This window comes from Drosophila melanogaster, chromosome 2R (assembly GCF_000001215.4).
Source record: "Drosophila melanogaster chromosome 2R".
Lineage (NCBI taxonomy): Eukaryota > Metazoa > Arthropoda > Insecta > Diptera > Drosophilidae > Drosophila > Drosophila melanogaster.
This window is the reverse complement of record NT_033778.4, coordinates 6,693,229-6,719,734: the sequence shown is the minus strand read 5'-3', so window position 1 is coordinate 6,719,734 and position 26,506 is coordinate 6,693,229. Positions and strand designations below refer to the sequence as shown.

Here is a 26,506-nt window from a genome sequence, read left to right as displayed (position 1 = left end):
ATGACCGAAAGATATCATGCCGAAATTTTGCCGTATACCTTTCGCTAAAGCACATTGCTCGGCCAACTTAAGTCGAAACCACTAAGCCCTTAATATGTGTAAATATTCGACAATTCGCCGATACCTTCCACTAACTGAATAGATATCAATTCCACTATAAAAAGTGAATGGCTTGATATCGGGCCAGTTACTCCGTTTGCAATGGTAGACCAACACTTAATCGTGGCCAAGATCGTGGCCATAGTGGTGCTCTTCCTCGTTACCCTGATCTTCTGCTTTATTCCCTATCTTCTGGATCGCTTCTACAAGTGGACCCAGAGGCCCGAGAACAATGCTCGCGAATTCAAAGTGGTGCTGTGTCTGCTTAATTTCGGTGGAGGGGTTCTCATAGCCACCACCTTCATCCACATGCTGCCGGAGGTGGTCGAGGTGGTGAACGCTCTCCAGGACTGCCGCATGCTGGCCCCCACTCCCTTCGGCCTGCCGGAGGTTCTGCTCTGCACTGGCTTCTATCTGATGTACTGCATTGAGGAAACCATGCACTTTGTGGTTCGTCGGCGGCAGCAAAGGAAGCTACGGGAGGTGGTCACGATCAAGGATGCGGGCGAGGAGCTGCGGACAGAGATTGTGGTCCAGCCAGAAGAAAGCCCCAAGGAGCCCAACTGGCTGCGTGGCCTCGGAATAATCGTGGCCCTCTCCCTGCACGAACTCTTCGGCGGCATGGCCATTGGCCTGGAGATGAGTGTGAGCACGGTGTGGTTCATGACCGGAGCCATTTCCGTCCACAAGCTTGTTCTGGCCTTCTGCATCGGCATGGAGATCATGATGGCCCATACCCGCTGGCTGCTGGCCGTGGTTTACCTCCTCGTCTTCTCGATCGTAACTCCGATTGGCGTGGGCATCGGAATTGCAGTTAGCGAATCTGCCGCGGCTAATCAGCCCAGCACGGTATCAGGAATCCTCCAGGGGCTGGCCTGTGGCACCCTCATCTACGTGGTCTTCTTTGAAATTGTGGCCAAAAACCATGCCGGCATACGCATTTTACTCTCGTCGATGGTGGGATTCGTCCTGATGTTTGGCCTCCAGATAGCAAGTAAGCATACTAAAAAGCCCAAATGACTGAAAAACCAAATTACCACTCTTATTATTTCAGTTGGAGAGGCCAAAGGGAAGAGCCATTTCACATGCCCCTAGGGTATACTCGAATTTTATATGAAAACAATTAAGCCTATAGAGAAATTCAAAGAAACTACCGAAAAATAAAGCGTGGGCTTTTTGGCTTTATAAATATGGGGAAAGAGGACGGCAAGGTCAGGTCATCGACCATGAGATACCCTTTAAACGCCCTTCTGCGAGGGAAATTTATAAGTGGCATCAACAAAAGGACATTCTCCGAGTGCGCACATTAGCTCCACCTACCGGTTGCTACATACTAATTACCAAATTGCCCATAACTTTTAAATAAATGATCCGATTCGAACAACTTTTGGCATGGAAGTTTCTGCATTTATCACACCTTTATTTTGATAAATGTAAATTTATTTTATAAACAAATTTAGTAAAATTAAAAAACAAGCGTGGCGAAATCATCTGATCCTGGTCAAGAATATTTACATATATGGCTAGAATCTTTTTAACTTTTTAAAAAATGTGCTGCGATTTTAATTCCATGCCTGCAATCCTTACCATATAAACCTAAGATGAGACCGCCTTGGATGGACAAATAAATTATCTCAGTGTATCAATAATAATAATATTCGGGAAATACTTCCGAAGTTCCTGCACATTACGAAACTTCCCTCAATCATAAAATTCGCAAAGAACAGACGGCTATGGTTCGGTTATCGGTGGGCCGACGAGAGACACCTGTCCAGGGGACGGCGAATTGATAACAATACTAGGCTGCGAGGCTTGCCCGCTGTCTGCCAGTGAATCCGCGTATCAATCAGCGATCAGATTTCAATCGGCTCCCGCTGATATATGACTGGAAATATAAACCATTAGCCTGGTTGTGAGTTCCAGCCAGCACAGTCGAAGCTATCAACTCGGGAGGTGAAGATGAGCGCTACCGCAACTATGTCACAAGAGCAAACGCAAGACGTGGATCACCATGCGCTGCTGGTGGCCAAAATAGTTTCCATGGTGGTGCTCGTGGTGATCACCGTGCTTTGCGGCAGCCTTCCCTACGTCCTGAACAGGTGCTTCCATTGGACGAAGGCGAGTCCGGAGGAAACCCGCTCGTCATTGGTGGTGCGGTGCCTACTCTTTTTCGGCGGCGGTGTGCTCATCTGCACCACCTTCCTGCACATGCTGCCCGAGGTGATCGAGGTGGTGGAAGCGCTCCAGGAATGCGGCTCGCTTGTCAAGACGCCCTTCGCTCTGGCGGAGATGCTGCTGTGCACGGGCTTTTTCCTGATGTACGCGTTGGACGAGCTGATGACCAGCCTCGTGCGGCACCACCAGGGAAAGCTTAGTCGGAAAGAGTCGGTGGCCAGTCTGGCTTTCGAAAGAGGACGCAGCATTCGTCACAGTGTTCTCCTCAATCCACAGGCGAAGGAAGAAGTGGAAGTTAAGGATACGGAACCGCAGCCACACAAGGATCACCACGGCCACTCGCACATGCCCGTGCCAGCGGACGATGGATCCTCTGCCAGGGGGCTGGGCATTATCCTCGCCCTTTCGCTCCACGAACTGTTCGAGGGCATGGCCATTGGTCTGGAGGGCACTGTGAGCACTGTGTGGTTCATGTTTGGAGCGGTCTCCGCCCACAAGTTGGTGTTGGCCTTCTGCGTGGGTATGGAGCTTCTGGTCGCCCGCACACGCAGTTCGCTGGCCATCTTGTACCTGGTGACATTCTCCATTGTTACACCCATCGGTATCGGTGTTGGCCTCGGCATCAGCCAGCAGGTGGCAGCGGGTCAGCCCAGTCTGCCATCCGGAGTCCTCCAGGGCATCGCCTGTGGAACCTTGCTGTACGTAGTCTTCTTTGAGATCCTCATTGAGAGCCATGCCGGATGGAGGGCCCTTGTGGCCGCCGTTGCGGGATTCGCTCTAATGTTTGGCCTTCAAATTCTTTGTGAGTTACAACTGTTTGACATTAACGGTAGGACCGGCTTTTTAGCTTCCATTTCTACTTTTTGTCTCTTTTACAGCTGACGAAGCGGAGGGTGATGACAGCCTAACCTGTTCCTAGCCAGTGTGACGCCACTTCAGTATTATCAAGTTATAGAGGAAGCAACAAAATAGTATACAAAACGATTCCCTGGGGATCTGTAAAAGTTATTATATAAAATACGAATAGAATTTCAAAAGAGGTTTCTCAGAAATCTTATCCAACGCAAATAATTAAAAATGTAATAACCATATGGATTAAAAGAGACAATATTTTACTTTATATTCAGCTAGTGAGGCTCTTTAAGCTTTTTATAAATTTTAATATATTACGTATAAGAGCGTCTATCCAAATATTTTAATCACCTCTTCATAAATTAGTTTGATCTTACTGCGCGTACGCTTCATAACCAACATTATCGATAAAGTTGGCGGTTCATTCTCATTAACAGAGGGCTTAATCGAACATCTGTGGGGTAACGTAACAGTGTTTCACGCTAACAGTACCCAAACAACATTATTCGCGCGCGGGCACTATCGATAACTTCATATCGCATTAAAATTACAATTGTTTAACTTTCTTAGGTAAGCAGCAACTGTTAATATTTAATGGGAATCATGTTGTAAGTCGCTGTAACTCTGTTTTCTGAAACTACAACTTTTCCATATTTCGATACATGCTATCGAAATTTCCACCCTCGACGGGCTGCATTAACAGCCGCTGTTACGGCAACGGTCAGATGATGTTCCAATTGGAGTGCGAACGGACGTGTGGTGCTAGTGTGGTGGACTATACGACTTTTCTATATTTTTAAGGGCCGCGGCAGTAGAGATAGCCTATTTTTCTCGCGACAGAGCGTGTTAAGTAATCAATTGAAATCCAGCGATTGGGTGAATCGAAAGTTCCTCCCCGATTCCCGACTCCTGCGTGCATTTGAAGCACTTACAGCCGCGATTTCCGCACTCGGGTGCACTGTGCTTTTGTTTATACGACCTCCGGTCGCCCCACATTTTCTGTTGAACTTGTGCCGCCGAGCGGTGTTGTCACTGTCCCACCTCCCCCGCAGAAAATCGAAACTCCCGTACAGTGGGCGTGACCCAGGGCGAAGCCGATAGATAATAACTTTCCACGGGAACTTGAGTGTGCGTAATATCGCCTATAAAGAGTGTTTGGCAACTTGGCGTTCTGGAGTGTCACCCGCAACCAATTCTAATCGTACATACATATATAAGCCAGCTGATTTGGACGTGTGCTACAGCGATTTCATCCCACTGTGCAAGACGGGCGGCAGAAATTCATAAAACAACAGCTAACAAATTCGACGAAGAGGCATACGCAAAAGAAACGAAAGAGAGAGCGAGCTTATTGTATTTTTGTAATACTCGTCTGCCCAACAACTACATTTACTGTAATGTGCAGCCTATAATGTAAGATAATGCAATGACACAGGACCAACTCCCAGTAATGGTTGCAATTTAGCCCAGAAGCCACGAATTCACCAACTCAGCAGAGTGATCAGGTGAGAAGCAATTAAACAAAGTTTGCTTAAGATTTCGGGGGTTACGTTGACCCGTTTGCATTTTGTGAACGGTATTTATATACATTTTTGTATGTATGAATGAATGTTTGCACATATGTCATGTGTATGTAATGCGTAATTCCCAATAAAAAGTCTAAATTTATGATAACATTTTGTTTGTTTTGGGTTTTATCTAGCGATGAGTTAACAATTTTTGACTTATTTTCGTGCTTCGTGTCCACAACCTTTTGATTCTATGATCGAGTGGAGGCTATTTATAGGTCGGTAGTTTCGGACTCGTTTTTGGCACGATTGGTGGATTTACGTTTTCCGTGAACGTTGAAAAAATATGCAAAAACAGAGGCGATTTATAACATACGTATTTACTGTTTTGTTTAAAGCGAAAGTGGTTCGAGTACCGAGTGTAGTGAGTCAACAGATAAGACCAACAAAGCGCGTGTAGAATGCTGTTTTTCGGGCATGCCACTTTCAAACTCTATTTGTCAGTAGGGTATTCAACAGCCCTGATCATTTTACATATTCATTGTAAGTAAGGAAGCTCGCATAAGCCCAATTTGTATTACTAGCTAAAGAAACCAATAGTTATTACCGCAATGGGATCGTGGCGGTTGCCACACAATTCAATCCCAAGCACTCTAAAAAATAAATCCAAAACTTGGGGCACGGACTTAGCTCGCCGCCCCGCCCTCCGCACTTGCTCCATTTACATAAGCCGAAGGGTGGACTGAGGTGGGTGGCTCCGAAGGACGAAGGCGAGAGGATGCTGGTAGACCGCAGTGACTGTAGCACAGTTTCGGCCATTTCGCAATTTTGCTGCTCCAGTCATTTGGCTTTTACTGCCTTTGTCTTCGGCACCATCCAACCCCACCTAGTTGCAAATCCATTGGATTGAGCTGCACATACATACAGTTACACATGTGCTTCGAGAAACTGAAATCATTTACGTGACACTGACTTTCTGTGCCTGCAATGGAAACTTCCAGAGGCTTCAAAAAGGTATTACTTACTGTGCAGCTTTTGAGTGAGACTAATAGGTAATTGCAAAATCAAAAGTAGTGAATTTGGAAAATAGAATGACTACATGAGTGAATAAGCGAATGAGTACATTATTTATCATAGAAGAGCAATATAGCGTTTTCCTCTGTGTGGCTGTTGATATAAGATGAAGTATATATATATATATATATACATATGTTTATACTTGAATATATGCAAACGCTTTTTTGGCTTCGATTTTCGGTTCTTTTGGCGTTCTGCAACTGTGATTTGCTGTAACCGAAAACCATTCTCTTGGCTGCCGTCCTTGAGCTCGCGACTTCTTGATTTGTACGCAATCCGAAGCGAAATGTATCTAGATGGCTTGGCTTAGAAGCCATTGACCCTCAATCGGCTGAGGCGGCTAGAAGTTGGTAGTGCAGGCAGGGCAGCGGGGAAGCCCGAAAACATCTGTATGTAGCAGCTGACAAAACCGGTAAGACCTTTGCATTTATTATTATTATTATTTTGCCTCGCTGCCTATTTATCTGTTTTGCCGCATTAATGTGTGTCAGCAGTGAACGCAGAGCAGTCCAACAGCTGATTGCGTGTGAGGCAAATCGGATCTGGAGCCCAGAACCGGTTCTACAATTCGAATGTGTCGCATTGTATCGCAAGTGTGTTAATTATGCTAATTGCTCTAAAGACACTTCATTAGTTCATCTGTACTTACATATGTACATGAATTCACATGTAGCAATTATCATCCAAATTGGCCTAAGCAAAGTATCCACGTTTTCCCATGCATACTCTCAGATTTTCTTTGATCTCTTAAATTTAGCAGGGCATATTTAAAGTGTCACGAGACCAAGTTGTTGACCCTTGAAAAGATAGACTTCTAGTGCACAGTCTCGAATAAACGAATAAAATAGTTGCTAATTAATTTATTCGTCTCTCCCTATCTAAGTTTATCTTATCTACTTCGAGATCGCACTACGTGGGACGAATGCAAACATTTCACAAGCCGCTCAAAAGTGTATTTCTAATTGTTTAAAATTTAAGCGTATAAGATGGGAATATGCAGAATATGCATTTGATTCGTAGCTCTGATTTGATGAATATATTTATATTAATCGCATTTGATGAATAGCCACTGCATACTTATCACCTTCCCCATCGCTCAACACGAAGCCTTCGAATGAGGTCAGCATGCAAGTATGGTATTCATCTTCATCTGGCTAATCCTGTAGAGGAGACTTCACTTCGGGCACGCGAACAATCCACCAACGTAATTGCACAATTTTAATGTAGTTGGGATATTCTAACACTGTAGAAGAAGCTTAAATTGTATAATATAATTGAGAATATGCATTACATCAATTTCAAAATCTTTACAATATCATCAAGTTGGTCTCTTATGAATCTCCACCTTATCATATATATACTTACATATGTACGTATGTACATATTTGCGACATTTCAGTCGCAATCGTACTCATAGGTTTCAAGCAGAAAGGGTGTACTAGCTTCGGCTTCCCTTCTTGTTGAGGTCTCTCTCCCTTAAATCCTGAAGTATGAAATGCGCCGGATGAAACAGCAAAACTGAAGACATGCGATGGCATCTAATAATGTCGCTGGTAAATTTCCATTGCGTCAAGAGAACACAAACAGGCAGAAGCGAAGAAGTATTTAGTGGTGGCAAGCACGTCGGGCACTTCGAAATTGAAAACTCCCGATGCACAGCCAGTGGCCAGAGCGAGACGGGGAAGGCGAGTGAGGGAGACGGCGGCGGGTGGAAAGGACAGGGAAGCCGCTGTTCAGTCAGTCCAATTTTAAACTCGAGAAGAGCAACAACTGTCGAGTGCAGGAACTTCCAAGCCAACAAGTGATTTCCTTACAAAGTTGCATTGATTGTTTTGGCTGCTCATTGCCGATTGCCGATTTGTTTATTGGACTCGGGTCCAAGATATCGAGTAAACGGAGTTGACAAAGGAACGAGTTTATCGCCACCACATACATTTGCGCGTAAGTGCAGCAATTCGAGCAGTCAGAGTCTACTACTCCTAGCTGTCGCATGATCAGCGACACTCAAATGACCCAAAATCCCAAATGTCACTCAGAAAAACAAAACAAAAAATAAACAATATACAATGAAGTACGGAGTGCACTTTCAACACAAAGCAAGTAATATCTCTGGGTTGTGTGAATCTGTAGGATGAAGTGAAAGTGACGCAAGTAAGCGATTCAATTCTTTTGAGAGTCAGATATTTTTAACTTTAAACCTTTAATAACCGCATACTGTTTATTAAATACTTAATTGCAAACAGGTAATGTAAGCAGGTTGTGATATGTACTAAATTGAAGTACATCATCGTTTTTGTTTTCAGTGTATGCTGGGCACAGTAAATATCCGCCGGACAAGTCGCAGACTGCGTGACGCGCTGATAAATTTGTGTTCGCAAATTTGACGCAAAGAGAACTTTTCGCAATTACATCATACATATGCCCTCGTCAAACGACCTTGCCACCCATTTTCCCGCACTGTGTAGCAAAAGTTCCCTTGGTGTATCCAATCTTATCTGGATCTAAAAAAAAGAATGGCAAGCCGAAAAAATTCCAAACCACTTAAATGATTAATGATTTCTTAATTATTAGTAAGATTTATTGATTGCGGTTTCAGTATAAATAATTCATCGGATTCATTTCGATCACTCTACCCATTTAAATGCGAAATCATTGCTTCTAGCGCTAAATCATAGTCGTTATTGTTTATTTCCAATTTGCATTTTTGTTTGCATATTGCATTTCACATTCAACCTTTTCAGCTCCGTTCTGAGAGCCCGTGTCAAGAGCAGAATTAGGAAAATAAAAGTCACCCCAGCCTTGAAGTTGTTTACACGCATAGCCAAATGTCCGCTTTTTGCCAAGTTGCCCTTTTTAAAAGGCTGCAAGCAACAAAAGGCAGTAAAAAAAGAGTGGCAAAACAAAGCCATTTGTTTTGGTTCCCATTTTGAGAAATTTTTCAAAATACCCCTAATCACACAGGGAAATTGAGTTTCAGAATTGTGCCGGAAAACCGGATACAATTATTGTAGTTGTGTATCTTCTTACGGCTTGGATGAATGTAAGATAGGCATCTTCCTTGAGAATGTGTTTATTTATTATGTTTAATTAATTAATCTGCACCATTTTTAAAAATCTCTAAAGGGAGAGTTTATTTAAATATTGCTGCAGTTTACTTTGAGCGTCGTGCTAGCTTGTTCTTGCATACATATATTAAGCACAACAAATTCAATTAAACTTATTGAATCAATATCAAATTAAAAAATGATGTGTTGAGCCACAATGTTAAGAAATTCAGAGCACTTAGCACTAGAATATTTTTTTTTTTTTGCACAGAGAATATGAGATGGCAAATATTGGCAAGAGTCTCGTGTTGCACATCCTCTGCCTCTACAAACACACACATTTAGGGGAACTCACACAACCCTGGGCAAAAAACTAATAAATCTTATAGCTGGGGTAAAATCAATACAGGACATTTTGTCCTAGTGTTTGTGTAACCGGAAAGTTAGTCAAGTTGAAGGCGAAAATCATAATTATCCTTTAAATGCGAACACCACTACATATGTTTGTGGGCATATTTACCTTTCCTTTTGGAGCCCAGAACTTTTCGTGAGATGACATTGCTGCTGATGCAGTTTATTGTTGTTATTTGTTGTGCCCCCAATGGTAAATATAAAACATGAAAGGACGCCGAAAGTGTGTGCCTGTGCACAACGACACCTGTCTGTGTGAACCGTGTGTGCACTCTTTGTTGGTTAAATGCAACCAGCGACCTCCTTTGTGACTTTTTGCGGTGGCTTTCGTGTCGAGCTTTCAGGTTGTGGCATCAGCCAAATCAAAAGTGGTCTCGACCAAGGGGTAAGGTGGCATTTCTCTGTTACGACAGTGTAATTTATATCGTTATGGTAGCAGTAACTAAGCCTCCGTAAGAAAACTGAAGGCCAAAGTCAAAACATTTAAGTAATGCTTCATCAAGAGAAGGGGTTCTTTTCCATGTGTATGTATATATATTATATAAAAAGACAAGGGAGAACGCAATTTTCGATTTCTTAGACTATCAGATACGCGCTGCTCAGTTACTGGGATTGCTAAAGAGAATTTTCAACATTTTGTTGGGATTTCGATGGAACTTGCCAAGAAAAACACTAGAATAATATAATCAGCGTGCCTAATCTTAACTTTCTAGCTTTTATAGTTACCAAGATTTTGACGGACAAACGGACAGACAGACGAAAATGGCCAGTGATTCTGATCAAGAATATATACTTTATAGGGTCGAAACTCTTCTTTCCAACTTTTATATACTTTTAAACGCATACTATATACCCTTTTATTCTACGAGTAAAGGGGGTAATTATATTTTCAATTTCCTTTTTATAAAACAGAAAGAAACCTTATAGATATATAGATTATCAGATATCCTTTATGCAAATATGAAGTCACTGTTTTTGAAATGTCCATTAAACTTACTTATATAAAATATTTACTAAACCGATATTTACAATGATATGTAGTTTTGTGAGACAAGCGAATTCAATTCGCTGTATGAATCTGCCGTGAGACCCCAACATCCCCCATCCCCAAGCAAAATGTCAAAACCGCAAATCAATTAACAATCGCCACCAGTATTATTCTGGCAAAACTGAACCCACTATCAATTATCTACCTCAATTAAGCGGACTAGAAAAACCGACATCAGATGTTGGCAAGCTGAGCACACATAAAAGCCATTTTAGCCATTTAGTTTTTTGCTCATTTGACCTTAGAATATATTTTAGTTTTGAACTTTCCTACGATGTGGGCATCATAAAGTGCAGGGTTCGAAGGACAAGGGTTGCTGGTAGGGTCTGTATTCCCTCCGTGGATTGACACTCTAATGGGCAATACAGAAAGCGATTGAGAAAAGCAAACTCAATTCGATTCAAGGTGACCAGCTTGTCCTTGCCTCAATTCGCTTAACTCTTTCAATTGAAAAGTAAAGGCGGGCAGTCGAATTATGTATTGTACATTGGGTTAATTCCTTCAGTTCACTTCAAGGCATCTTCTCTCTGTATAATCAAAACAAACAATCAAAGAAATGTAATTCATTTAGAGCCATTTTGATAAGCCAACATTTTATTTGTAGGCCGAAATCGCCTATATGTACGTTTCGGTTTTTCCAGCTCCACTTATAAAGCCCTCCATATACGCAGTAACAGACCAATAACGCAACTTCGATGGCCTAGGTCAGCATCAAAAGGAACCTCTGCGTTAAATTTGGGTGCCATAAAACTTATCGCCAACGTGTAGAACGTACAATGGAATTGCCTCATAATCAACCAACCTGAAGAACAACGCAGAAAGTTATTTTGTCTTATCGCCTTAATTATAATAGGCAATTTGAGCCAACTATGTGCCCAAAACGTACTACTTGCTTATCCCTCCGTTCCCTCAGTTATGTGAAGCAAGTGATAAAGTGAAAGGCAGATTGTTCCAGATCCAAAATATTTCGAGCTGTCAAATGTGAGAAGACATAATATAAGCAGGAATAGTCAAACAAAATCAATTTCTTACAATGAAACAAGTACACTCTATCTGTAGAACTTGTAATGAATTAATCTGCCGGACAGTGAGATACCAATTTTAGGAATCAGGTAATATTTGTATTTGTTAAATACTAGTTCGTGTTTAGCTCAACAGATAAATGTATTCGGCTGGTTTTGTTGGTCTGATTCTGTAGTCTCCGGCATTGCTGTTGTAACTAGAACGGCAATTACCCACAATCACATGATTTGTTTACTATCCGATGTACTATAATGATGCCGCAGTGAATGGCAGGCTGCGAGTCCAAACCTGACCACTGCCAAAAGATCTCAGGAGCGGGCGTCACAAAAGGTTGGCATGTTGACAGACGCCGACGCGTGTGTCATTACAAACCGACTCCACGAGTATTCGACCGCGTACTTGCGGCTGCACAAACGCCAGATAGAGCAAATACTATACTCCGACGCTCTTTTTGATAAGGAATTTATTAGATTAAGGCATGCGATAGCTACGCCGGCAGCGGCGTGAGTGGGTTTAGGTTTAGTCGCTCTTCCGACGAGCTGCGGGTCTGTTGTTCTTCCATCCCAGCCCGAATTGTGCTGGACGCGACGCGACGGAACGGGACACGGGGCACGGGACGAGTGGACTTGAGGGCGACGTTGGCGGCTGTCTAGCGCGTTCCTAGTGCGTTTCTTTGTTTTCGGCCATTGTTGTGTAAATACGGACTAAGCGAGATGTGGACTTTAGGTTTCGAGCACGATGTGCTCTACAAAGTGAAAGTGCTGCTCCAACCGCGAGTGCATTCGAAGAGTGTTGCATGCCACGGGGCGCAGTAGATGTTGCTGAACTAGTTTGGAACGAGATAAACGAAAACGTAATGCCAAGTGGGCTTTATCAGGCCAAAATAGGTTCATGTAAAGTAGTTAGCCTAATTTATCATTTTGAATTTTCGTTTGCGACTTTGTAACTTCAAATTTTTGCAATCTGCCTATTCGAGGGCTAGACATTAGCTTATCGCATCGCAACGAATAAAACCATTTTCTGCCAATTATATTGTAAAGATAGGCAGGCACTTTTCGCCTGGGAATCGCTATCGCCCGCCCCTCACGCTCACAATCCAACTATGATGATCTATGTACTCACAGTAATCGTGATCCGAATTTGATTTCCGATAAGGGACAATTTCGTTGTCTACCCAAAGTCGCAGTCGCTGGCCAGACAATCGCGTTTTAGAACTGGAAATCTGGGCAAATAAAGCACGTTGCTCCCTGTTTACTTGGGTTTTCTGTTCATTTCGCCTATCGAACGTTGAACTTAAAAAGCCACGATCAGTTGTTTAACATACAGATATCTCTGTACACAAGAAGATTCATTCAAGAATTTCAAATTCTAATTGTTATGGGAGTGCAGCTTAAATCTTATCAACATCCTACACTTTCATGGAAATTTTGGCTTTCGATATTGGTCTTTCATCTCAGTTGAGTTCTAATAACTGAGTCAGATAGACAATTTGAAGATTGTATACAAAAAAAATTTGTTAATATTTTAATTTTTTTATAAATTCCGATAGCATTTATGTTCGACTAATTTGCTGGTACAAAAACACCGCAATCTAGCACTCAACTATCTGCAATCTAATAATAATTAGCTTTATTCACTAGATAAAATAAACAATAACACTCGCTTGTGCAGAAATAAAACATTACGGAGCTAAACGTGTTTTCTTATTTTCAAATACGAACGACTGACATTGAATAATACTGCCTAATTTCCATTTAAAATTTGCCAAAGACAAAAATATATCCGTATGAAGTAAATCAAATTATGCAGACTTTATATTTCTCAAATCGAACTATAAATTGACTTTTGTTGGCCTTTTACCATAGCAACATACATAAAATCGTATGTTTGTAGGCTTTATTGTTGATAATAACTCATTCATACGGTTTGTTTAAATTCCCTATGATTATAAATAAAACATATATAAATTTCTATTAAAATTTGACCTACAATAATTGATTGCGGCAATACGATGTGATGTCGCACATGCCTTTCAACTCCCCTCACATCTTTGAGGAATTCTGTTCCCGGTAACGTAATTCCCCTTGAAAACACACTATCTCGATTCCATACCAGGCTCGTATTGTTAGTCAATCGAGCACTTAAACATAAGATGAGAGCACCGTGAATCTCTCGCCTTTTGTGGGACTTTAGCAGAGCAGAGAAATCCGGGCGCATTGAACATACATATTTATAGGTTTAAGCTCGCATTTAAGTCATTTATCAGATGAATCAAAACTAACCTCTGTCCCTCTTGCAGCGTTTGCACTGAAGGCTGCTAATTGAGGACGAGGATCATAAATCATTATCTGGCGCCAGCGAGGAGGCGAGCACAGCGACAGCAGCGATTGAGTTGCACCACCAGAGACGAATTAATCATACGCCGCGTTGGTCGTCCCTCCGTCGATACTAAGATATACATATATACAATGCCTGCGAATCCGCCTCCGCACCACGCGCCGCGCACTTGACACGGGGAGCGGCAGAGTAGCCGGAGAAGCCAGTGAGGCCCAGTCTTGTGTTCGATTTGTGTTTGTTATTTCTTGTTCGAGCTAGCCGGGCACGCTAGTTGGCATCGTTGGCATCGAATCGAAAAGTGTTTGATTTCCGCGAAAACAAAGTACCGCATGTGGCTGCCAGGGCAAAATCTGCTAGCCGGCAGCACAAACTGCAACAACTGCATCTGCAACTGCAACAGCAACAACAGCAACATCACCAGCAACTGCCGCCAGTTGCCGTCAATTATCGCTCAATATATTCTCCGTTGGCCTGTGATAAACCCCCTAACGTTCTTAATGAACGACCTTCGGTCCAAGTCATTCTATCGTGCAGGCAAACCAACATCTGCAGCATCCGCGTCGGGCGCGACCACCAACGCCAAGTCGTTCGACAAGGGCCAGAACAACAATCCCCGTACTTACAACAACAGCGGCAAGTCGAACAAGGTGTTCCTGCATTACATACCCCGCGATCCGCGCCTAAGAATTTTCAACAAAACCGCCACCCTGAATAAACACTCGAATCGCACCCTGAGCGAGCTAAACATAACTGAAGATCTGTGCAATTATGGTGAATTGATTGGCGGTGGTGCCGAAACAGTGAAACTAGTGCCAGTGAAATCTTAAGAATATATCCGCAAAATCCGCAGATCACCGAATCAATTTATTCGTTAACAAAAGTTGGCTGTTGGCGTGCGGAGAGAGCATTGCCTGGACTACGATCGGGTAAGTGGGGCAACTGGAAACCTCAGAAGGATAAAACCTACTTAGATTTGAACTAGTGACTAGTGTCCGATCGTTGATGTTTTTTCCCTATTCCGCCTGTGTAGCCATCTATAATTAACCGCAGACGTCCGTTTCAGGGGAACGAAAACAGAATTGGTCTGAAAATATTCATTTTCGAATACCATAATTATTGGGGGACATCAGCTGACGTCGCGTTCATGTGACGCACTTTGTTTTGGTACTGATGTAAGAAGAAAATCATTCTCTCTCGTTTCGGTTCTCTCAAAATGCTCGCTGAAAATCTGAAAATTGTCCGCTTTCTGTTTTCCTGAGGTCAAGTTGAAGGCGCCTCGAAAGCCAAATAAACGAATTGCCAAATGAGCAAACAGTTTCTGCGCGGATTTTTCAACGAAATGGTTTCAGGCAGATGTTGTTGTAGTCGCGCAATTGGTCATATAGATACGTAAATATTCGAGGTATTAAGAAGCGAACTTAAAGCGCCATGTTAGTAAGATTATTAACTGGAAAAGGGTTTGATCATTTCATTTTGATCGTTTCATCAGCGGCAGACTGCAGTTTAGAAGGGGAAATGGGAAGTTACAAAGTCGATCAAGCGCTAAGTTCCTTCCATCTGTCTCTATATTTCAGCTACGCACTGCAGTTGACCAACAGAGAGAGGGAATATTTACCTACCGCCTACTTAAGAAAATTTATGCTGAAATCTAATGCAAATTGTGTTCACTTCCAATAATCGCTTGGACAAGAAAGTGCAAATTTTACAAACCTTTTTATAGACGTAGCTGAACCCTTTACACAACAACACGATCACTGGGACTCCGACATGGCCAAGCTAGCGACGGATCCAAACGCCTCCAACAACAACAGCTGCGAGGCGGTTAACAACAACCACAATGGCCAGAACCAGAGCCAAAACGGAGGCGCCTCCAATTACCAGGCCCTGCCTCTTACGCCTGCTCCGGCCAACACGCCACTCCACAAGGCCATCAAGCACGACCTCTTCCCGGAGGTCACCTTCTGCAACCTCTCCGTAGAGGAGCTCGCAGATGGGGCTGGACACAGCCGTGTGGTAAGGAGCAGTGTCATCGAACTGGAGGACGGCACCATGACGTGCCTGATGAACGGAAATGGGCAGGTGAAGCGTCGCAAACGCCTGATCTCGAACGAGTCCGGCGACTCGATCGACTCCAGTTCCACGGAGAAGAAAACGCCCAAGATGCCCGACGGTGGATATGGGTGGGTGGTGGTGTTCGCCTCTCTGGTCGTGTCCCTTATAGCCGACGGACTGAGCTTCTCATTTGGCCTAATAAACGTGGAACTGCTGGAATACTTCGGAGAGTCCACTTCGAAGACCGCCTGGATATCCTCGCTATTCTTCTCCGTGCCCCTGTTGATGGGACCCATCTGGTCCAATCTGGTGGACAAGTACGGCTGCCGAAAGATGACCATCCTCGGCGGAGTGGTCTCTGCCTTTGGGTTTGCTCTGTCTTCGTTTTGCAACTCGATCGAGATGCTCATGGTGACCTTTGGTATCATTTCGGGACTGGGCCTAGGCATCGGGTATGTGACCGCGGTGGTGTCCATTGCATTCTGGTTTGACAAGAAGCGCACCTTTGCGACCGGCATCGGAGCATCGGGCACCGGCATCGGGACCTTTGTCTACGCCCGCCTTACTTCCTATCTAATCGAATCGTACGGCTGGCGCGGAGCCACTCTAATCCTTGGCGGCACCATGCTCAACGCATGCGTTTGCGGCGCCCTCATGCGCGATCCCGACTGGCTGATCGAGGAAAACCGTCTAGAGAGTCGATCCCAAAGCGTCACCACCTTCTCGAACTCCAGTGTCTGCCTGGAGGAAATAAAAAAGCTGCTGGACACCGGCATCACAAAGGAGGCTGTGCTAGACTCGTTGGTGACCAAGAACAACACGGAGGCCAACCAGCAGATTGACGATCCGTTGGACTCCGCTCTCAAGCGCTACCGCAGCGAGATCTTCCTGCCCACCTTCCTGAGCACTCAGGAGCTTGACAGCATCTGCGAGGTTAAGAGCCTGAGCCGACGCTCCCTACGCCACAAGGAGGGTGAGGAGGCGCCGTCACGAGAGAACCTGCTGTCCATGTCCTCAGGAGCAGGTGCCTATCCCCCATCGACGGCCGTTATAGGCTCGCCAGATGATACCCTAATGGGCGGAATAGCTCACGAGGCGGCAGAGGAAGCAAAGAAGGCCTATCTGGCCTCCATCGAGACGCTGTCTCCATCGGAAAAGCGCTCCACTGGTAGGACTCCCAATGGCTCGCTCCGCTCCTCGGACGAAGGCTACCTTACGCAGAAGCACGCCAGCTCCCGGTACTCGCTTAACGAAAACATCTTCATGGCCAAGCATACAACACCATCAATCTCCAACCTAAAGGTGAATGGCCTGCGACACAATTCGGTGGACATCTTGAGCGAGGACATGCACTGCTACTACTCGAAGGACGAGACCTTCGCATTGCTGGAGCCGAGCAGGCGCATCAGGCCCACCGTCATCGCCATTCCGGAACAGGAGCAGTCGGTGAACAGCGAGCTGGCCACCCGTCGCGCACGCCTGGACAGCATCACGGGAATCCGCCGGCTGTCGCGCTCCAAGAAGCCCAGCCACCACCGATCGAACCTCCGCCGCAACATCTCGATCCGGAACTCCAACTTCCTTAAGGATATGCGCATTCACCGCAACTCGATCCACTACCGCGGGGCCATGCTGAACACGCACCGCTACCGGCTGCGCGCCTCCTCCTGTCCCAACATCTACCGCAACTCGATGACCACCATCGCCAAAGAGGAGGAAGATGTGAGTAGACCGTGACCCTTGGTCCGCCCTTATCAGCCGGTCGCTTGGCGACAGCCCCAGCTGGTTAATGCTCAAAGCTGTTTATCAGCTGCCTCTCTGTTTGGTCGCCTAGTTGGACCACATATACATACTTTTTAGGGCTGATAAGGTGACCGCTCCGATTTCCGTTCTGCCTACGCAAGAAACCGAGCCAGTTATTGGTACCTTGAAAGATGATAATCTCTTGATAGTTTAGTTAACAACTCACAACTATTATTATTTTGTAATGAATGTCTTGACTAAACACACTTACTCGATTTTTGCGATAGTCCTTTAAATCGTTTTAAAAGTACATTTTGTATTAATTAATTTTCAAGTAGAGATAAAAGCAGTGGTAAACAATCAAAATCAAAAATAATCGTATCCTCAGTGTTGCTTAGATTTAATGGAACAATAATAATTAAATATCCTTTCTCTTTCGATAGACCTGGTATGACAACTTTGTGGACACCATGAAGTCCATCTTTGACTTTTCACTCTTTCTGGACATGAAGTTCGCCCTCTTCAATCTCTCTACATTGTTTTTGTTCATTTGGTGAGTACTCTTTGGTGATATTAATAAAAAAAAAAAAAAAACAATTTCATTGGCAAAGGCCCCAAGCTGTGCATGAACTCAAGGCGCAATAAATGCTAAAATTAATAGACAAATGTGCCAAGCCGTCGCGTGAATTTGTTTATTTTGCCAGAAGACGTCGCAAACAATTTTGGCAGCTGTTCGAAAACGAAAAGCGTTGCACAACAATATTGTTGGCCAACAGCGGTGAAATTCCAAGCACAACGTTATCGATCAGCTCAGTTAGTAGGCCCCCTTAGCTGTTCAAGATCATGGTTTATCTTACCCCACGACTGCGGAGTCCGAGTGCCCTAATAGATCGATAAGAAAACTAGTTGAAATCAATGCTAACTCCTCAACATTGACCAGATAAGGCTCCTCTGCTCAATCAGCGGCTAATCTACTTTTTGGCACGCTCCACAGGTTCATTATCCCCTATCTGTACCTTCCCGATTACATGAAGCAATACAAGTACGACGTGAGCCAGAGTGCCGAGTTGATTTCGGATGTCGGCATTGCCCAAACGGTGGGCATGATAGGACTTGGCTATCTGGGGGATCTGTCCTGGATGAACATCAATATATGCTACTCGCTGTGCATGCTGGGTGAGTGCTTGGACTATGTCACATTTTCAATTTATCAATTGAATTTATTATTTATTATATTTTTCAGTGTGCGGAGCGTCTGTGTTCTTCATGCCCCTGCTGATTACCAACTACATGGGCCTGATGGTCATGTGCGTTATTTTCGGATTTACGTTCGCCAGCTCCTTCTCGTTTACGCCCAGCATTCTGGTCAGTATTGTGGATCTGGACGATTTCACGTGTGCCTACGGTCTGGTGCTGCTGGTTCAGGGAGTTGGAATGATCGCAGGACCCCCTATTGCAGGCGTCATATACGAGTATACGGGCAGGTGAGTTGGGCGGCATTCTACAGTCTGTGCACAGGTTATCTGACCACCCGTTGTCCTCTTTCAGATGGGATGACACCTTCTATTATGCTGGAATATTTATCGCACTCTCTGGTGTCTGTTCGTATCTGATCGAGTTCTGTGAAAAGAAAGCACCTAAGGAGAGTGATAGTGATGTCTTAGAGACTAAAAAAGCTCAACTTTTACACTAGGTTACTTACATTGCACTGTTGAACGCCGCAAGTAGAAGGCAACTGGAGGTACTACAAATCCGAACTGTAGCATAATAATGGACTAGCATTAAATGTTAACGAGTTTCTTATGTCAAATGGTGTTGCAGCCATAAAATCAGAGCAGAATTGTAACTGAAACTAAGCCTATTCCTAAGCTCTAGCCTGTAAGACTATACTTGACTTGACTAATCGTAGCTAAGTATCAATATACACCTAACATATACTTACCGCACTAGGGCAATTACTAACCGCATCTTTGTCTAGACAAACTGTTCAATTTCAATCAATATCAATGCAGTGCATCACTGCCAGGTGCAAACGGGTCCCTCAATTGTCTTCTTTACAAAATTTAGAAAAATAGTTTTAATTGCCTTACATTTCGTACGAATATTAATTAAAGGGAATACAATAAACAACAATCTATGTAACGTATGCAATAACAAGTGACCATTTTCAATCAATCTAAAACTCACAATAAAATCTTTGGAGCATTTGTTTGTACATCAAACGTCACGGATCCGAATAGTTTCCAATTAAAAAAAACCAACTGAGCAAATTAGGGTATAAAAAATAGTTAATGTTGAAGCGAAAAACTTGTTTTTGCAGTTTGGCAAACTTTTTCTTAGACAAAACACAGATAAGATTCAGAAAATAAGAAACAAACCTATGTAATATCTTAAAAGTTCAAGTATTATTAAAAAAAAATACAAAAATATTTCTAAATAGTATATTTCAGTAGTAAAAAAATGTTTTAACATGTAAGCACATTTAAAAAAATTAAGTAAATGCGACACTATATCCCTATAGCCGACATAGAAAGTGGAAATTGTTAATTCCGAACACTTTAGGAAATATGTACATAAACAAAAAAGGATTCACCATTTAATAATATTTACAAGACATTAATTCAACAATTATCTACCGAAAGCCTCTTACTAAATAAAAAGGGTTAAAACTACACTAATGCGTAATTATTTGTCTGACCTCTTTTCATTTAAAAGTTGAGTTGTTTACAACTTTAAATGCCTCATTAAATTTGCCTTAGTGTTTTACTTCTCATCTAGACACCAAAAAACTAATTAGTCGTTAACTATCACTTGATTAAACGCTAATGAACCCAAGGTAAGTACCGATTTAATTTATATAATTATATTAATAGTAAGTATGTATATTTATTATTCCGCATTGTGTTGGGCAAATACAAATATTATAAATAATTTGATTTACGTTTACAGTTGTATCTTTCGTTTTGTCTTAGCAATCGCCGTTAATTAAATATATAAACTTCGTAAAATACTAAATTGATCATTGAATCGCAGCATTTCGTGTTACCACTGGTTAATGCATGTTGATTGTGTAAATTATATAACCCCATTTCGGCCCTCACGTTTTGTATATTTTGTTAAAGTACTTTTTTTCTAGTGTATGTATAAAGACTAAGCGGATTGCACAACAAAATAGACAAAGCAAATGCGTTGAGAAGGAAACGTAAACATATTAATATATTTAATTATGTATGTGTGTATAGAGAAGCGGAGCAGATACCCATTGCAAAAGGGGGCGTGGCGCAGCGTTGCGAAGCTGGACCTCACTGAAATCGAATCACAATGAAAATTCACACAGTTTGATTTTTGTTCATATATTACACATCATTTTGTCAAAATCCCAATGTATAACTATCGATTTTACACGAAGTAACTAGCAAACTAACTTCAATATACACAAAATACATGCATAAAACATTTAAAAATGTTTCAATAAACTTTATAAAATTTAGAAATCACGCACGACATTCACGTACACAAATGTGGTTTGTTTTGGTTTATTTCTGGTTACTTCTTCCTTTTGGTTTTTTTTGGTAAAATAAAACGTAGCTGAACAAGGAGATGTGTTTCTTGTAACTGTCTGATCTTAATGGTTTTAACATTTAGCTTAGTGTCCAATTGCTAGATTAGTGGTAGCTATGTTTACGTGGTTAGTTACGGTTGAGATAGAAAACAAGAAATCTGTTCCTTCAACTACCTTCTATTAGTTAGTCACTAAAGTAGCTTTTACAGAAGCGGCTGCGCCTATCCCAGAATTGCAATCGGGCATCTGCGGTTTACTCCTAGCAGCAGCCACTGTTTGCTGCTCCAGCTGCTCCTCCGGCTCCTGGGAGCGACGGGTTTGTGGGGGAGTGCTGTTGGCCGATCTTAATGCCGTTTGCCTAGTAACGAGATAATAATGTAGTGGCAAGAAGTTTCTAAGTTAAATGTATCCTTCTTACCTCATTGTTGATGTCGAAGACACCTTCCTGGATCTTCTCGTAAATCTCTTTGGCCGTATTTATGAACGCCTCCTCTACGTTGGCAGCTGTGCGCGCAGAAGTCTCCATGAAGACCAGTCCGTGCTCGCGGGCGAAGGCCTCGCCCTCCTCTTTCTTCACCTCACGCCGCGAATCCAAATCGCTCTTGTTGCCTATCAGCATAATGACCATGTTCGAGTTCGAGTGCTGACGCGCATCCTCCAGCCAGGTGGTCAGGTGGTTGAAGGTCTCCCGTCGCGTGATGTCGTACACCAGCAAGGCGCCAGCAGCTCCGCGGTAATAAGAGCGTGTGATAGATCTATTCAAGAAATATTTTGCGTCACAATACAGTTATATAAATGACAGTGCTTATATTATTTAATTATTAGTAACCCATTAAATTTCTGTCTGACGACTTCTATTTAATTTTAAGTAAAGTATAAAAAATTTATATCACAAAAAATTAAAAATGATAGAATTAAAACTTTTTTAAATAAACATCTATCAACAATGTGCCGAAATGAAGCAAATAAAATTTTTTGAATACAAATTATTAAGCCTTTTTACTAAAGGCTCTATATATATATATTATTATTATTTTGGATCATTAAGTAAGAATTTTATTCAAATTATTTTATTTAATATAAAAAACGAGCCGAATTATTATCCGCCTTGGACTTGGGGTTTTGGATACGAAATTTGCAAAAATTTATTCAGTTCAATTTTGGAAGTAATCTGAGCTTTCACTTATCCCTTCTTAAGTATTAACACTAAATGAACAGAAGTGGGTACCTGAAAGCCTCCTGCCCAGCCGTGTCCCAGATTTGAAGCTTGATCTGCTTGCCGTCGATGGTGATCATGCGTGCTCCGAACTCCACGCCAATGGTCAGGTCGTGCACCGGCTGGAATCGCTTGTCCGTGAACTGGAGCAGCAGACAGGACTTGCCCACGCCTGCGGAAACGGAAAAGGGTTAGTGGGCGAGCGGGGAAAAGGTGGGACAGGCTGGAAAATGCCAACAGCTGTTGGACATCCCGAAAAGCAGAGTGCTGATAAGCCCGTGGCTCTTTGGGGCGGAATCCCTCAATTACTGGGGGTGGTTGGGTGAGTCAGCAGCAGGGTTTATGTGTGGGCTGCTCCCCGCGCACCACTAACTCTGAGAGCAGCAAACGCCTGTATGCGTTGTTATGGTATTATTGATTTTTCCTTCGGCCCACCGACTCCAGGAATATTTTCCTGCCGACGCAATTTTGATCTCACGGTATCAATTTTTCACTTGAGACCACCTGAAACCCCCATTTTTTGATTTTCGGGTACGACCCCTACGCCTGCGATGCCCTTTGTTTTGTTGTGTTGTTTGCAATTACAGATTGTTTCCCTGACAATGGCCAACTTTTCACTGGCCATTCCGTTTCAAAGGAAGTCGCAGCTTGCACTCACCTGTGTCTCCGATAATGATGTATTTGAACAAGTACGCGTAGGACATGTTTTAAGCTGACGGGGGTTACGGTAAGCTAGTTTTTAGAAAGTACGATCTCGTAATGCCACAGATAATACGCAATTCTTGTACGTTTTCCAATCTGTTCGTATTTATGATGACTGGCTAGCGACAGTGTGGCCACTTTGTGGCCAGGGCTGGCGGAAATACCGAAATACCGCAAGGCTGCAATCGCCCTATCGATAACGATGCGCACTGCCGCTGGCCAATCGATAGGTATATGTATGTATGTAGAATTTGTCAGAAATTTTCTCGCACAAAGCAAAGTGTTTTGGAGGATAAACGCCAATTAATTGTCAAGCGATGTGCCAGCTCCTGTAGAATACACTCAGCATACTACGGTGCAGGGATCCCACATCCGGAGACTCCCGCGGGGCAGGGACCAGGCTAGCATTCAGTTTCTGCCAGTGATTTTCTCATCAAGGCGTAGGCACAGACGTTGTGGATCATCGCGTCTTCGAGCGGGTGAAACATGAAGATGGCTGACGGCTCGACCATATTGCGTAGGAACCGGCCAGGCACAAAATCCAAGGTGAGCGATGACATGGCGTCCGAACAACGATCCCGGCCCGGCCCGTCTGACCCGTTTTCCGTTTCGCCTTTCAGGACTTCTGTCGCTGGCCCGACGAGCCCCTGGAGGAGATGGACAGCACGCTGGCGGTGCAGCAGTACATACAGCAGCTGATTAAGCGCGACCCGAGCAACGTGGAACTCATACTGACCATGCCCGAAGCCCAGGATGAGGGCGTGTGGAAGTACGAGCACCTGCGCCAGTTCTGCATGGAGCTGAACGGCCTGGCAGTGCGGCTGCAGAAGGAGTGCTCGCCGTCGACGTGCACCCAGATGACAGCCACTGACCAGTGGATATTCCTGTGCGCCGCGCACAAGACGCCCAAGGAATGTCCGGCCATTGACTACACACGCCACACGCTGGACGGTGCCGCCTGTCTGCTAAACAGCAACAAGTACTTCCCTAGCAGGTATGCAGGCTTAGCGACATGGTTGAACTAGCCACATAATAAGCAAAGTGTCTCTCCCAGGGTGTCCATCAAGGAGTCGTCGGTAACCAAGCTGGGCTCCGTATGTCGGCGGGTGTATCGCATCTTCTCGCACGCCTACTTTCACCATCGTCGCATTTTCGACGAATTCGAGGCCGAGACGTATCTGTGCCACCGTTTCACGCATTTCGTCACAAAATATAATCTGATGTCGAAGGAGAATCTGATCGTGCCCATCAACGTGGGTGAAAACGCGGCCCCTGGCGAAAGCGAGGCTTAGGAGCCCGCCCAGATTAGTCAGACTCGCATGAAACACTCATTCAACATACATCTATTTATATTTACCAATAGCTTGCAAGTTGGGTTGGCTCACCCTGACAGGGAAACGATTCCACGCGGACCCGACTCTAATGCAGATCTTGTATGTAGTTTAGATGTCAGATACACATAGAGCTACATAACGATAACTAAGTAACAAGGGCAGACCCCCTCAAACCCGCTCGCCCCATCTGATCCTAAGTCAGCAATTATTTCGCAAGTTATATTACGATTATGTTTAACTCCTTATTTTAATAAATTATATGTAGGCACACGACCTTCTCGTGGCTGATTCCACGTCAAATCCCCGTAAACTAAACTAAATTCCCTTGACTACTGGCAGCCAAAACACCAACACAGCTGTACGTGACTAAAACGTGAACTTTACTATACAAAATTACTATATACACAACAGAAATTGCAATAAAAGAAGTACATACATAAACACACCAAGGGCAAGTACGATCCTCCTGTGATAAATTTGTCAAACGATATTCACTTCGTGCATAGGCTGTTGGTTTACAAGGCGTTCGAAGCCGAGGCGCGACAGATCCAGTGTGGTAAACTTGCCGTCCAAGATTAGTTCGGAAATGGCTCGACCCACGGCGGGAGTCTGCTGAATGCCGTGCCCACTGAAGCCTGCGGCAATGAAGAGATTGCTGTAGTGAGGATGCCTGCCGATGACGCCGTTTGCGTCAAATGTGTTGTGGTCATAGAAGCCCGCCCAGCTGCTCTGTATCTTCACAGACTCAAAAGCAGGAACTCGGTTCGCCAGTGTGGGCCAGACATCCGTTTCAAAGTACCCGTGGTCCACGTCCAGCGTTTCGCACTCCGGCTCCTCGTCTTCGTTTGGACTGCGGCCGCACAGGAAGTTGCCGCAAAGACCGTCCCGCCTGAAGTAGGTGCCATCGGGATCAACGGTCAGAGGTGTGGCTAGCCCAGGACAATTCTTACCCTGAGTGCTAACCACATAGACGTATCGCTTGCGAGGCTCCACCGGCAGGGCTACACTCAGGGAAGCCTCCTTTGCTTCCTTATCACCAATCCCTGCCAGACGCGCCACCTGACCCGAGTACGCTCCCGCTGCCAGAACGCACGTGTCAAACTTCACCGTGCGCTGCAACACATCTCCGGCGTCGACCACAGCTCCAGAAAGGCCGCCCGAATCGTTCCACTCAAAACCCACTACCGAACCGTTCGCGAAATTCGCCCCCAATGCACGGGCCTTCTTCTTGTAGCCCATGAGCAGGGCCCACGGATCAAACCATCCCTCCTTGTCAATCCCGTGGCATCCCAGCTCCACGCCCTCTGTGGACAACCACGGAAACCGCTGACGCAGTGCCTCCGGGCCTAGCAGCTCATTTCGGGCCCCCAGCTCGTTCTGTAGCTTTGAGTTCTTTGCTAGGATGTGGGCTCCCTTCTCGGAGGCAAGGATCAGGTAGCCGTTCGGCTGGTAGCACAGATCCACGTCGCCCAGATGCTCCCTGCCGTTAACCACGAAGTTGTATCCGAAGAGCGACATCTCTATGTTCTCGGCCAAAGAGAACTGCTGCCGCACTCCGCCTACAGAAAGCACTGTAGATGCGCTGGTGTACTGGAAAATTGTATAAAAATTGTTGTTATTCAATAGCGAATAAGTTTCAGTTAGATACCGAATAAATAATAATTTTTAATACAATAGGAAAAGTATTAAATTGGTAGATATTGGATATTGGATATATGATCAGAGCAAAGCAACTACATAATTATTTTTAACCGTTTTGAAACCAAAGGTTCAAACATTATTGGGGTAAATTTTGGATCCCTATACCTTAAAATTGAAGGTGTTCCTACAAAAATTGTAAGATATTGTTGATACTTTTTGAATAACTCTGTGTCGTATTTTAGGCCACCTTGTACTTACACCAGCATCGCGCTCCACCACCAGCACATTGAGCTTGCGGCCCAGCTGCAGGGCCCGGGACTTCAGCCAGAAAGCGGAGGAGGCGCCCATGCCACCGCCACCTATTATCAGGACTCCGCAGCTCCCGGGAAGGACATCGCCTTGCGGCTTGCCACTTAACGAGCGAAGCTGACGCAGTGCACCCAATCGCAGAACTCGTCGCAGGCCCAGCATTTTTCACACTAACCAGCACCGGCACCTGCACATTCGTGGGATGATAACGCCATTGAAATCCGCCAGATTAGATTTGTGCAGCTTTTCCTAAGTGCTTTGTGTGCACAGCAATGAATGCGGAATTACAGTAAAAGTTCCTTCGGCGGACTGATCTGCTAATTTGGGCTGGAAACATCCTTTTTCAATCATATCCCATGAGTAAAGGATTTAA

General features: G+C 44.1%; 7 protein-coding genes, 1 long non-coding RNA gene and 1 other non-coding gene across 16 annotated transcripts, besides 1 other annotated feature; 6 read left to right on the top strand and 3 right to left on the bottom strand.

Moving 5' to 3' along the window:
- Window positions 1–201: 201 nt before the first annotated feature.
- Window positions 202–1,539, top strand: Zip42C.2 (Zinc/iron regulated transporter-related protein 42C.2; the record flags this gene model as incomplete). Its single annotated transcript, NM_136387.3, has 2 exons — window positions 202–1,093; window positions 1,154–1,539. 2 exons carry the CDS (start codon window positions 202–204, stop codon window positions 1,192–1,194), a joined length of 933 nt encoding a protein of 310 aa, NP_610231.2. The 3' UTR covers window positions 1,195–1,539.
- A 488-nt stretch (window positions 1,540–2,027) lies between these two features.
- Window positions 2,028–3,393, top strand: Zip42C.1 (Zinc/iron regulated transporter-related protein 42C.1). Its single transcript, NM_080368.4, has 2 exons — window positions 2,028–3,076; window positions 3,153–3,393. Exons 1-2 carry the CDS (start codon window positions 2,059–2,061, stop codon window positions 3,191–3,193), a joined length of 1,059 nt encoding a protein of 352 aa, NP_525107.1. The 5' UTR covers window positions 2,028–2,058; the 3' UTR covers window positions 3,194–3,393.
- A 449-nt stretch (window positions 3,394–3,842) lies between these two features.
- On the top strand, window positions 3,843–20,040 carry CG45092 (uncharacterized protein). 3 transcript variants are annotated; one of them, NM_001299217.1, is made up of 7 exons: window positions 3,843–4,631; window positions 13,537–14,500; window positions 15,149–17,348; window positions 17,813–17,922; window positions 18,364–18,545; window positions 18,613–18,853; window positions 18,918–19,514. In NM_001299217.1, the coding sequence occupies exon 2, from the start codon at window positions 13,904–13,906 to the stop codon at window positions 14,399–14,401; it is 498 nt and encodes a 165-aa protein (NP_001286146.1). In that variant the 5' UTR covers window positions 3,843–4,631; window positions 13,537–13,903; the 3' UTR covers window positions 14,402–14,500; window positions 15,149–17,348; window positions 17,813–17,922; window positions 18,364–18,545; window positions 18,613–18,853; window positions 18,918–19,514. The 3 variants fall into 3 exon arrangements, with proteins under 3 accessions (NP_001286146.1, NP_001286147.1, NP_001286148.1); NM_001299218.1 differs by lacking the exon at window positions 3,843–4,631 and adding an exon at window positions 7,451–7,652; NM_001299219.1 differs by lacking the exon at window positions 3,843–4,631 and adding an exon at window positions 11,759–12,090 and having other exon boundaries at window positions 18,918–20,040.
- On the top strand, window positions 3,843–20,040 carry chk (chaski). 3 transcript variants are annotated; one of them, NM_136386.4, is made up of 7 exons: window positions 3,843–4,631; window positions 13,537–14,500; window positions 15,149–17,348; window positions 17,813–17,922; window positions 18,364–18,545; window positions 18,613–18,853; window positions 18,918–19,514. In NM_136386.4, the coding sequence occupies exons 3-7, from the start codon at window positions 15,342–15,344 to the stop codon at window positions 19,060–19,062; spliced, it is 2,685 nt and encodes an 894-aa protein (NP_610230.3). In that variant the 5' UTR covers window positions 3,843–4,631; window positions 13,537–14,500; window positions 15,149–15,341; the 3' UTR covers window positions 19,063–19,514. The 3 variants fall into 3 exon arrangements, with proteins under 3 accessions (NP_610230.3, NP_001260733.1, NP_001163063.1); NM_001273804.1 differs by lacking the exon at window positions 3,843–4,631 and adding an exon at window positions 7,451–7,652; NM_001169592.2 differs by lacking the exon at window positions 3,843–4,631 and adding an exon at window positions 11,759–12,090 and having other exon boundaries at window positions 18,918–20,040.
- Window positions 9,718–10,037: a mobile genetic element.
- lncRNA:CR43611 (long non-coding RNA:CR43611) lies at window positions 10,775–12,429 on the bottom strand. Of its 2 annotated transcripts, none has more exons than NR_048048.1 (3): window positions 12,360–12,429; window positions 11,101–11,186; window positions 10,775–11,016 (listed from the first exon to the last, which is right to left on the bottom strand). It is a non-coding gene; the product is annotated as a long non-coding RNA:CR43611 (long non-coding RNA). The 2 variants fall into 2 exon arrangements; NR_048049.1 differs by lacking the exon at window positions 12,360–12,429 and adding an exon at window positions 11,247–11,290.
- Window positions 12,462–12,572, top strand: mir-4975 (mir-4975 stem loop). Its single transcript, NR_048046.1, has one exon. It is a non-coding gene; the product is annotated as a mir-4975 precursor RNA (primary transcript).
- A 225-nt stretch (window positions 20,041–20,265) lies between the features above and the next one.
- Rab2 lies at window positions 20,266–22,996 on the bottom strand. 2 transcript variants are annotated; one of them, NM_057742.4, is made up of 4 exons: window positions 22,806–22,996; window positions 22,160–22,319; window positions 21,350–21,686; window positions 20,266–21,289 (listed from the first exon to the last, which is right to left on the bottom strand). In NM_057742.4, the coding sequence occupies exons 1-4, from the start codon at window positions 22,849–22,851 to the stop codon at window positions 21,191–21,193; spliced, it is 642 nt and encodes a 213-aa protein (NP_477090.1). In that variant the 5' UTR covers window positions 22,852–22,996; the 3' UTR covers window positions 20,266–21,190. The 2 variants fall into 2 exon arrangements, with proteins under 2 accessions (NP_477090.1, NP_001260732.1); NM_001273803.1 differs by having other exon boundaries at window positions 20,891–21,289.
- A 77-nt stretch (window positions 22,997–23,073) lies between these two features.
- Window positions 23,074–24,621, top strand: Mob4 (MOB kinase activator 4). 2 transcript variants are annotated; one of them, NM_136385.4, is made up of 3 exons: window positions 23,074–23,395; window positions 23,470–23,843; window positions 23,904–24,621. In NM_136385.4, the coding sequence occupies exons 1-3, from the start codon at window positions 23,336–23,338 to the stop codon at window positions 24,139–24,141; spliced, it is 672 nt and encodes a 223-aa protein (NP_610229.1). In that variant the 5' UTR covers window positions 23,074–23,335; the 3' UTR covers window positions 24,142–24,621. The 2 variants fall into 2 exon arrangements, with proteins under 2 accessions (NP_610229.1, NP_001246151.1); NM_001259222.2 differs by having other exon boundaries at window positions 23,892–24,621.
- On the bottom strand, window positions 24,548–26,305 carry CG3270 (uncharacterized protein). Its single transcript, NM_136384.3, has 2 exons — window positions 26,083–26,305; window positions 24,548–25,773 (listed from the first exon to the last, which is right to left on the bottom strand). The coding sequence occupies exons 1-2, from the start codon at window positions 26,293–26,295 to the stop codon at window positions 24,664–24,666; spliced, it is 1,323 nt and encodes a 440-aa protein (NP_610228.1). The 5' UTR covers window positions 26,296–26,305; the 3' UTR covers window positions 24,548–24,663.
- Window positions 26,306–26,506: the final 201 nt, after the last annotated feature.

Coding starts and splice junctions, on each gene's coding strand:
- Rab2 (NM_057742.4), bottom strand. CDS start 22,851: ATGTCCTACGCGTACTTGTTCAAATACATCATTATCGGAGACACAG. Junction 21,687..22,159: donor GCTGGGCAGGAGGCTTTCAG/GTACCCACTTCT, acceptor TTTCTTGAATAG/ATCTATCACACGCTCTTATT. Junction 21,290..21,349: donor TCTTCGACATCAACAATGAG/GTAAGAAGGATA, acceptor TCTCGTTACTAG/GCAAACGGCATTAAGATCGG.
- CG3270 (NM_136384.3), bottom strand. CDS start 26,295: ATGCTGGGCCTGCGACGAGTTCTGCGATTGGGTGCACTGCGTCAGCTT. Junction 25,774..26,082: donor TGGTGGAGCGCGATGCTGGT/GTAAGTACAAGG, acceptor ACAATTTTCCAG/TACACCAGCGCATCTACAGT.
- Mob4 (NM_001259222.2), top strand. CDS start 23,336: ATGAAGATGGCTGACGGCTCGACCATATTGCGTAGGAACCGGCCAGGC. Junction 23,396..23,469: donor GGCCAGGCACAAAATCCAAG/GTGAGCGATGAC, acceptor TTCGCCTTTCAG/GACTTCTGTCGCTGGCCCGA. Junction 23,844..23,891: donor AACAAGTACTTCCCTAGCAG/GTATGCAGGCTT, acceptor TAATAAGCAAAG/TGTCTCTCCCAGGGTGTCCA.
- Zip42C.1 (NM_080368.4), top strand. CDS start 2,059: ATGAGCGCTACCGCAACTATGTCACAAGAGCAAACGCAAGACGTGGAT. Junction 3,077..3,152: donor GTTTGGCCTTCAAATTCTTT/GTGAGTTACAAC, acceptor TCTCTTTTACAG/CTGACGAAGCGGAGGGTGAT.